The 10,217-nt window shown below is 33.7% G+C and overlaps 1 protein-coding gene across 3 annotated transcripts; it reads left to right on the top strand.

Moving 5' to 3' along the window:
* The first annotated feature begins 1,809 nt into the window (after positions 1 to 1,809).
* On the top strand, positions 1,810 to 4,897 carry LOC145000141 (ADP-ribosylation factor-like). Of its 3 annotated transcripts, none has more exons than XM_078959312.1 (7): positions 1,810 to 1,956; positions 2,767 to 2,924; positions 3,106 to 3,176; positions 3,293 to 3,412; positions 3,894 to 4,012; positions 4,108 to 4,189; positions 4,697 to 4,897. In XM_078959312.1, the coding sequence occupies exons 2-7, from the start codon at positions 2,777 to 2,779 to the stop codon at positions 4,700 to 4,702; spliced, it is 546 nt and encodes a 181-aa protein (XP_078815438.1). In that variant the 5' UTR covers positions 1,810 to 1,956; positions 2,767 to 2,776; the 3' UTR covers positions 4,703 to 4,897. The 3 variants fall into 3 exon arrangements, with proteins under 3 accessions (XP_078815438.1, XP_078815439.1, XP_078815437.1); XM_078959313.1 differs by lacking the exon at positions 4,697 to 4,897 and adding an exon at positions 4,453 to 4,687 and having other exon boundaries at positions 1,810 to 1,947; XM_078959311.1 differs by lacking the exon at positions 4,697 to 4,897 and adding an exon at positions 4,453 to 4,687.
* Positions 4,898 to 10,217: the final 5,320 nt, after the last annotated feature.

Genomic DNA, 10,217 nt, shown 5'->3' with positions numbered 1-10,217 from the left:
AACACAATTGTTCGATTTTACCATTTTGCGTATTTAAAGAAGTAAAACCGTACATTTATGTCAAATTAAAGAGTTTTAATGAAAAAAAAAATGTAAAATCGAAAAATTCTGTCAAACTTAATGATTTTAATAAACTAAAAATACGAAAAAAGGTTAGGTTGAAAAAAATGTTGCAAAGTTTTGGTTTTAATGAACTAGAAATACACAAATTAAATAATAAAAACAAATATTTCTATCAAACTTAAGGGCTTTTATGAAAACCATATCATAAGCTTTTATAAAACTTTAATTAGATAACAATGTTTTGTTTGATATAATTTATGTTTTGTTTACTTTTAAGTTACAAACATGATAAATTGTAACATCTTGCATTTTTACAAGTTAAATGTTTGCTTTGCAACGAAACATGAAATGCAATGGTTACATGTAAATAACTATTGTAAAGAGTGTTCACTAGGATGAAAATCAAACGAACTAAAGCATGATCGAAACGAAAACCATAATATTAATATAACCTAATTACGAATCAAACTAATTTAAGCCAATATTATAAAGCATGATCGAATTGATTTGATTTGCAACGTGTCTATAGACCATAATTTTGTAGCTTAAAACTTAATGTTTGAAAGTATGATATAGTGATATATAAGATATCCATAAGAAAAACCTGTTTTAGATTTTTACACATAACAACTAGCATTTAACTTTTTTTTTTTTTTCACAAAACTTTAAATATTTCTTAGCAGTACAATACATTTTTGTAAAATTTACCGGAAATAAATAATTATGATATGTAGAATGTAAAGAGTTAAAATTTGATAAAAAACATATTTTACATTGCATTTCCATTTTTTTTGAAAATAAATAAATAGAAAAAAATGAAATTATTTTTATTCGTGATTATATGTAACTTAAAATTTAGAAAAAATCGACATATTTCTCATATATTCTGATATTCTTAAAGTGATAAAAACAATGTTCTAAATAACGTAAGACGTGACTTGACGGTAATGCCAAACCTCAAGCTTTTCCGAGTTTTGGTGAGTTATGACGTTTGTAAGCCGTGAGTTAATATGATAATTTTCTATATAATTAATATTTTTATATGTATTTTCAACTATTATTCATTTTTATACACATATATGAGTTAAGGCAGCATTTTGGTAAAGCTTGGCGGCAGGTGCAAGCCTTGGAATCATGAGACGTCATGACGGAACCATAACGAGCTTTTTAGAACCTTGGATAAAAGTGAATACAAAGAGGACAATAGTACAAATATTATTGTAATTACAAAATTATTTTTTAGAAAACATTTATAATGTAAAGTTGTAAAGTTTATTACTATTTAAATAACTAATCCCCAACTGCAAACATACATAAAGCTTTGTCTCATGCCCTGGAGTTACTTCAGGCGAATCTTAATGGCCACAAGAGCTGAGTGGAACTAAAGTTTGAACGTGTGTCAATAGGTTATCCACTATATTTTCCACATGCCTTACCAAGTCACCACAACACAAGTGGTTAACAATGTATTTTATTATATTTGATTATGTAAATAATAATGTCGGTAATATTTTCTTTTGAAATGTCTTGGATTGAAATAGGATACGTGATTAAAATATACAAGTCAAATAAAAGGACTTGATAAGTAATTACTAAGACAAATAATAAGCTAATTTGAAAAATAATACTTTCAAAAAGGTTAAATTTTGGATAATAAGTAATTCGTAGGGGTGCCACACAGAGCACAACGACAAACTATAAGGACTACACTTAAAAATAAATGCCAATTCAAAACTTTCACGGGTCTTAAACGTCCGTTTTCCTCCGATCTGAAGCCCTTAAATACTACGCTCCCCTCTGCATCTCCTTCGTATATCTCACGGATTTCGTCGGTGATCGACGGTCTCCATTTTCAAACGATCTCCGTCACTACTGCAATCTCCGGTAGAAATCGTTAGTCTTCCTTCTCTCTGCCTATCTTTTGCATATATCTACGTCTATGCGTTGTTGAATCATGAATACCTACTTGCAATCATCTTTATATATGAGATCGGATCTATTAATGCTCAAAATTGTTTAGTTTTTCGTTATTTATTTCGTCATTGTTCGTAAGATCGGTTTATATACTGTTTGGATCATTACGATCCACTTTGTGTTGGTAATTGAGATTCATTCGTATTTGATTCAAAATGGGCTACTAGCGTTGTATCATTTTCTCATAGGAATTATCTGTTGAATCGATTTGTTTCTGAGATCGATGTTTCGTTATTGTTTGGGGCATTGTATGACTGATTTTTTTTTTTTTTTTGAATTTTGTGGTTAACACTCCAGCATTACTTTTAAGATTTACTAATTATTGCGCAAAACTTTTTTTGATGCCTGAAATAAGGTCGATGTGTTGACTCGTAAGTGAAGTTAGAGGCCTTTGTTTTATGTGTGTTCCTTAAGTGTTAGTTAAGTTATTTTAACATTGTTTAAAAGCATAACACTCCCTCTGTCCCAAAACATACGAGTTTTCAGTTTTCACCTCATATGTTTTTCATTGAATTTCAGATATACTCATATTAATATCATTCTCCTATCATCACATTTCTTTCTCCAAATCCGTACATATTATCATCTACTGAAATTTCATTTCATCATGTAATCAAACATCAGATTTCACAATCTTCATTTGATCACTTGTGGTATTTCCAGTTTTTCCCATTTCATATAAAGTTATTTAACATGTTCTACATTTATGTTTGTCTCTCTGTTTATCAGATTAATCAAGATGGGGTTGTCATTTACCAAGCTTTTTAGTCGCTTGTTTGCTAAGAAAGAGATGCGTATTTTGATGGTTGGTCTCGATGCAGCTGGTAAAACCACAATCTTGTACAAGCTCAAGTTGGGAGAGATTGTCACCACAATTCCCACTATTGGTATGCAATGTTAATATATATATATATATATATATATATATATATATATATATTCATTTTCACTTTCTTATATCTGTCATGAAGAAAAAGATAAAAATCTCATCTTAAATGCCCACAAAGAATACTTTGTAATAAAATTAATGTTTATAGTTTATACTATAATGAACTGGAATCTTTGCAGGATTTAATGTGGAGACTGTTGAGTACAAGAACATCAGCTTCACTGTTTGGGATGTTGGTGGTCAGGACAAGGTAAGAAGATTCTAATCACAATTTGTATACTGACACTCGATAAAAAAAAATAAAATAAAAAATCTTTTTGTAACTTAATTAAATTGGATAAATATGTAATTTATTTGGCTTTTCAGATCCGACCTTTGTGGAGGCACTACTTCCAGAACACACAAGGGCTTATCTTTGTGGTTGATAGCAACGATCGTGACCGTGTTGGGGAGGCTAAAGATGAGCTCCACAGGATGCTGAATGAGGTACTGTAGAGATGATGAGGGCATTCTCGTCTTTTCACATACAAGAGATCGAGACCAAGTCTCTGTCTCACCTTTTTCGGGTTGACAAATGAAAAATCTTTGTTTTTTGTCCCAAATGACACTCTGTTCCATTGACATGAGTCTCGGATCTGTAATGCATGTCAAACACAGTATAACATGTTCTGCCAAACACAGTACAACATATTCAGTACTGGCAAGTCTTGTTCCGCTTTTTGGGTAGAGGACAAACAATGCACTTTTTTTGGTACTGTCATTGACATCAGTCCCAGTCTAATGTAGGCCAAGCCCAGTGTTTTGTTCCACTTTTTGGGTAGAGGACAAAAAATGCACTTTTTTTGGTACAGTCATTGACATCAGTCCCAGTCTAATCAGGCCAAACACAGTGTCTTGCAACTTTCATTTGGAGTTTGTTTGTTTTTATTTTAAAAAATAAAGTAAAATAAAAATGTGGGTGTTATAGGATGAACTAAGGGACGCGGTGTTGCTTGTGTTTGCCAACAAACAAGATCTTCCAAATGCCATGAATGCTGCTGAGATTACTGATAAGCTTGGCCTCCATTCTCTCCGACAACGACATTGGTAAACCATGAATTTAATAACAGAAATAGCAACCTACTTAATTAAAAATGTAAAGTTATTGATTTTTTTTTTTATTTTTTATTTTTATGTGACAGGTACATTCAGAGCACATGTGCTACCTCTGGAGAAGGTCTATATGAGGGTTTGGATTGGCTTTCCAATAATATTGCTAACAAGGTAAAGCCTTTACATGTTTAAATCATTATCATTTTTTTAATGCAAGAAATAGTAATTAGCTTTCATTCTTTTATTTATTATGTCACTCAACTTTAACTTTTTTTTATTACAAAACAATCATAGCAATGTCATCTGAATACAAAACAATTTTCACTACTATAATTGGTAGATTTTCAAATTATAGTATAATGCTACAATACAATCTTGTTATGTTGTGATTGTTAATTGATGTAATTTGTTTTTTGTTTTTTTAAATATATCAGGCATAAACAGGAGTTGGATTGTCTTGGGTTATAGATGTTTCTGGAGCTCCGTGTTAGTTTGTTTTGAGTTTTAAGATTTTTTTTCTTCATTTTGTTAATGTTGGGAATGAAAAGTTGTTGACTGGTGTTTAAATTTTAAATATACAATGAATTGAGATGGTTGGAATTGTGTAAATCTGCATTGCCTACTTTTGGTCCTAAGGCTATTTCCAGTTATAAAAAGGTCATTTATGTCTTTTTGCAGTCTTGAGAGATTGAGCATGAATATCACTAAGGGGCTTTTTGATAGTTACTCATCCGGGACTTTGGGTATGAAGTCTGATTGTCCTGATTGGTTATGAAGTCTGATTGAATCTATGTCTGACTGAAATCATGTTGTTTGATTATAGTCTTACTAGCTATGTTGAATGATAAATATTTGATTGATTACTAGTTTTTTACAATATTTTCACATGTTAAAACAATTAACATATGTACAGAAAATAATCGATGATCGATCCATGATTCTCTTCTATCTTATCTGCAAAACAAAACAAAAAATACATCTACATTTTTTTCATCAAATCCGTTTTGTGGTGTAAAATTAAATAATTAATCATAGAAGATTACGTATTAATTCTGAAAAAATAATCACAAAAGATCACCGATCAATGATCAATTATGCGATGAGATTAATAACAACTTAAAAGTCGTACATCTTTTTCATCAAATCCAATTAACCACACAATTATAAAAAATTAACTGATATATACACTAAAGCCTCAATAATTTCAACGATTTGACAAGAAAATCCTAATTTTTTTTTTTTGACGGTAATGTCCTAATTACCGACAGTTTTTGACACTTTTACCATTTTTCGCTAGTTAGCAGGTAATTAAGACTTTACTATCAAAAAAATAAAGTTTAAGACTTTCTTGTCAAATCGTAAATTAAGACTTTATTGTTAAAAAAATAAAGGTTACCACTTTGTTGTCAAATCAGTGAAAATATTGGGACTTTAATGTATAGTATTGGTTTTCTTAGAAACAAATAATTTTATCAACCTCGTGAGACCAAATTCGTAACCAAAGAACTTTCAATTGTGATTTTTGTCGCAGCACCATTATTTTTCTTACCATCATCATTTTACCCTGCTACAATCACGATTAGAGGAAACAGATGCAAGAGAGAGTGAGAAGGCTTGTAAAACTTTCTTCTCGATTCGCCGTCAAATCTTGAACTGAAAATAGGGGGCAGGTTGTACATACACAAATAACACACATCTAATCAAAAAGGATATGAATGTGGAGAAGGCGTAAGAAGGGCAATTTCATCTTTTCCGGTTTCTTAATTCTCTATTTTTAGGACTGCAAAAAATCAACACAACCCTGGTTCTTTCTTTCTTTCTTGATTATCTTCATTTTTTCAATATCGGTTTGTTGAGATTAAAATAACTATTTAAGAAACAAATGTTTAAGATTTCAATAGGATCTAGCTGACGATAGCAGGTTTCAATAACTTTTATGCTTAAAGACTATCATACCATTAAATTTGTAACCAAAAAATGTGTGTGTGTGTGTGTATATATATATATATATATATATATATATATATATATATATATATATATATATATAGAGAGAGAGAGAGAGAGAGAGAGAGAGAGAGAGAGACACTAAAGTCCCAATAGTTTCAACGATTTGACAAAAAGTCCTAAAATTTATTTTTTGACAGTAAAGTCCTAATTCACGATATGACAAGAAAGTCCTAAACTTTATTTTTTTTATAGTAAAGTCCTAATTACCGGCTAACCGGCAAAAAAGGGTAAGAATGTAAAAAATTGCCGGTAGTTAAGATTTTGCTGTAAAATTTTTTTTAGCACTTTCTTGTCAAATTGTTGAAAATATTGAAACTTTAGTTTATATATCCCAAAAATTAATCACATTATAGTTTAGTACAATCACGGACACTTATAAGTGATCAAAAATTAACTTCCTTTTCATGAGGTTCAATACATAAACACAAAACGAAGATGGAGGACAAGGACGGATCAAAGAGATAGGGAATTGGAAAATTGATGTCTGACCTTACTGGCAATGGAAAAAGTCAATGTTGAATAGGGCAGAGGACAAAGACGGCGATGGAAGATGTTTGCGATGGAGTTTTTTGCGTCGTTCAGGGGTGGAGACGTCCAAAGATTGACTTTTTTTAATCAGTCAGCTATTATTTTTGGTGGACCGAATCAATAATTATTTGGGACGGAGTTAGATATATGGTATGGGTCAGAAGAAAAATCTTCTTAAATCAAACACTCTGACCAGACCGAATCAGATGAAAACATCTGACCGGACCGGGTCAGCACAAAATCAAACAGCCACTACAGCTGAGAAAGTATAACGGAATTAATCAACTTTTCAAATATGAAAACAAAAATAGGAATTTTATTAATGGAAATCTTCAGAAAATTCCCAAACTTTTGGGAAAAGTTTCACTTTTGTCCCAACATTTTTTTGAACAAAAAACCAAGAAAACCGGATAAATAGAACAATTCGACCCTCTTTTGCTGGCGATCCTCATTTAGTCGGTTAAAATATAATTGCTTTCCTGGCAAGGAATTGTTGAGGTGGTTGGTGAGTCATTTAATCTCCTTGTATTAAATGTAAATATTGTGGAAAACTTCATTCGTGCCCTAGAAAGGGTAATTAAAGCAGGACCAATGGAAGACCAAGCAAAATGTCTTCTTCGTCTTCTTCATCTTCAATGAATCGTCGTCGAAACTGTTCAGGTGCTACTGTGGTGATCCCATAGGAAGATGGAATTCATGGACTCCATTAAACCCAAGAAGATGGTTTGTAGGATGCCTAAATTACTAGAATGAACTCAAAGATTGCAAGTACTTTCGTTGGGTGGATCCTCCTTTACCAAACTAGTGGTACACAAATCTCTTATTAGCATTTCACAACATTATCAATTTGCAGAACAATAGAATATTTGGGGAGTTTGGGCAAGAAAAACCAGCGGGGAACTTTTTTTTGGAGATGTTGTGGAACAACCAATGGCACAACAACTAGTTGCACAATAAGCAGTGGAAGGAGGAAGATGGAAATCACTGCTTTTGTGTTTTTATTGGTTATGTTGAAGGATTGGTAGGATAGAAGGTTGTTTTAATGTATTTTGGTTGTGTTTGTCTTGCTTATGACTGGTTGTTAGATTACTATGAATGCATTATTTTGTGTCTCATCTGATTATCAATGAAGTAACTACTCTATGTATGAACTATAAATTTGTTGATTGTAATCAATGAATGGAATCAATGGTTGTTTGTAATCACTTAATAATGGACTTAATACACAAAGGACCCAATACATAATGAATCATTAAAGAAAAGGAATCAATACATAATGGAGTCCTACAATGTATGCAAGACTGGAATCCATACAAATAAGGAATCAATATAACCAAACATAAACAGTGTAAACTATAGAACATGTTGTAACGCCCCATTCCTGGTACGTAATTATTTAATAATTCAAGTATTTATTTTGAGCTACTCAACGAGTTGGTAGCCCTAACTTGTCGAGTAGATGCTTGCAAGGAAGCGAGATATAAAGAGTCTACTCAACGAGTCCAAGCATGGACTCGACAAGTAGGTCTGCTAGGAGGAAGCCCTATTTTTGGGGTTGTGCACCCTATTTAAACCACTTAAACCCCCTTTGGGTGTCCTTTACCAGCCCCAATGTCCTCCAGAAACCCTAATCTGATTGAGAGACTCACCCTTGAGATTTTGAGTGTGTTTTTGTGTTTTGGAGATAGTTGGAAGAGCTTGGTGCTAGCAAGCTTGTGGAAGAAGATCAAGATTCAGGAGTGCATTCATCTTTGGCAGCTTTCTGAGGAAAAAATCTCTTAGCTTGGTAGCCCATAGCTTAGATCTCCTCTAATGATGTTTTATGGGTCTTTTTGACCCTTTTGAGTAGGATAAGTTGCTTCTCTTGGGTTGTATGCAAAGCAATCCCCTTTTCTTGTGATGTTTAGCCTCTAGAGTCATAAAAGGAGTCTTGAACCCGTTTTCATCCTAGCCATGGTCATGTTCATGGAAGTAGGTTGCTTTAACTTGAGTTTGGGTCCATTTGAGGTGTGCAAAGCCATCAAGTCTCTAACTTTATATAAATGGACCATGGAAACAAACTAGATCTGCATTTTGGAGCTGTAGAAGTGTGAAACCAGTTATCTAGGTTAGATCTGCAAGGGACTCGACGAGTTCATAAGGGGACTCGGCAAGTCCGATGAAGAAACCTCGATGATGTTCATAAGTCTCGTCGAGTTCATTAAGGAACTCTGCGAGTAGGAGCATCTTGTGCCTTATTGATTATGCCAGGACTCGGCGAGTCTGAGTTGAGTCAGTTCGACAAATCGCGATGACAAGTAGTTTGGGAACTCGACGAGTCATGGGGTGACTCAGCGAGTCTAGTAGCAATTCCAGGGTTCTGAGTATTAGGACGCGGCGAGTTTGGTTAACCTGGAAGGTTGACTTTGACCAGGATGTTGAATTTGACAAGGGGTAAAATGGTTATTTTACCCTATGGATAGTTATCAGTTTTTGAATAAGTGTCCTTATGAAATTTATAGTCGGAGAGTTGCCGGAGCAGCAAACAGGGATTTATCACCCAAATTTTCAGCGGTCAGTCATACGAGGTGAGTTTTTCCTCCAGTAGGAACAAGTCTAAGGCACCAATGCCAGCCCGTTTATATAGTTGCAGTAGGTCGGGGTAACCTCGATGCAGTATATGTGATTATGTTATATGTTTATGTTTATGTTATGTTTAGTTTATACCGGACTTCGGTCCGATGTCGGGCAGGGCCCGATGCAGTGGGCTGGGCCCAAGTTATTCCGGACTTCAGTCCAATGCCGAGCGGGGCCCGATGTAGTGGGCGGGGCCCAATTTATGTCGGACTTCGGTCCGATGCCGGCCCGGCTCGATGTAGTGGGCAAGGTCTAGTATGACTTATATGTTATTGTATGGTATGTGGTAGTTTTGGGGGGGGGGGGGAGCTCACTAACCTTCGTGCTTACAATTCTTAGTTTTGTTTTCAGGTACTTCCGGTAGCAAGGGGAAGAGCTCAGGGTGATCGCATGGCACACACCACAGTATTTGGCCTGGGATTGTTTGAGACTCTGATATTTTATCATTTGTTTTTGATACAGTTTTTTATATGATATTTTGAGACACACGACACTTGGTTTCTTATTAATTATGGATTTATAGCTTTTACAATATCTTTCAAACGAAAATTTTGGGACGTTACAAGTTGGTATCAGAGCCTTGGTTTGAGGGATTCGAGTACATTTTGGGGTGCGTCTGAACTCAAACTACGGATGTGATATAAATTTTCAAAAGAGAGTCATTTTCACAAAAAATATTTGTAAAATAGAAAAAAAATTGAAAAGAGAAAAAGGGTGTGGTGCATGCAATCAGCCGAGCTCAAGTAAGTACTCCCAAATTACCCATACAAGTTATGCTATGTTATGTTTTTTAGCTTTATTAGAACAACATGCTAGATTAGGACTACAGATCTAGGAAGGATGACTTATGTGCCTGTTATATGTGGATCAACTTTATGAATTGCATACTAGTACATATTAGACAGTATGATAGCTAGAGTAATATATGTTTGATTATGTGCACTCAATGCCCGAATGTTGCTTGCTTTGTGCTCTTAAGTGTTCTGGTTGTCTTTCTCTAACTAGTAAACGAATATGTTAAGTTATATATTGCAAGGACTAAATA

Source organism: Lactuca saligna, chromosome 6 (assembly GCF_052625555.1).
Source record: "Lactuca saligna cultivar CGN05327 chromosome 6, ASM5262555v1, whole genome shotgun sequence".
Classification (NCBI taxonomy): Eukaryota; Viridiplantae; Streptophyta; class Magnoliopsida; order Asterales; family Asteraceae; genus Lactuca; species Lactuca saligna.
Note: the sequence above shows the minus strand (reverse complement) of the source record. Positions and strands in the feature narration are given on the sequence as shown.

Bases quoted from the DNA above. Each gene is read 5' to 3' on its own strand.
- LOC145000141 (XM_078959312.1), top strand. From the start codon at position 2,777: ATGGGGTTGTCATTTACCAAGCTTTTTAGTCGCTTGTTTGCTAAGAAA. The intron at 2,925-3,105 runs GTATGCAATGTT...GAATCTTTGCAG, and splicing joins CACCACAATTCCCACTATTG to GATTTAATGTGGAGACTGTT. The intron at 3,413-3,893 runs GTACTGTAGAGA...TGGGTGTTATAG, and splicing joins TCCACAGGATGCTGAATGAG to GATGAACTAAGGGACGCGGT.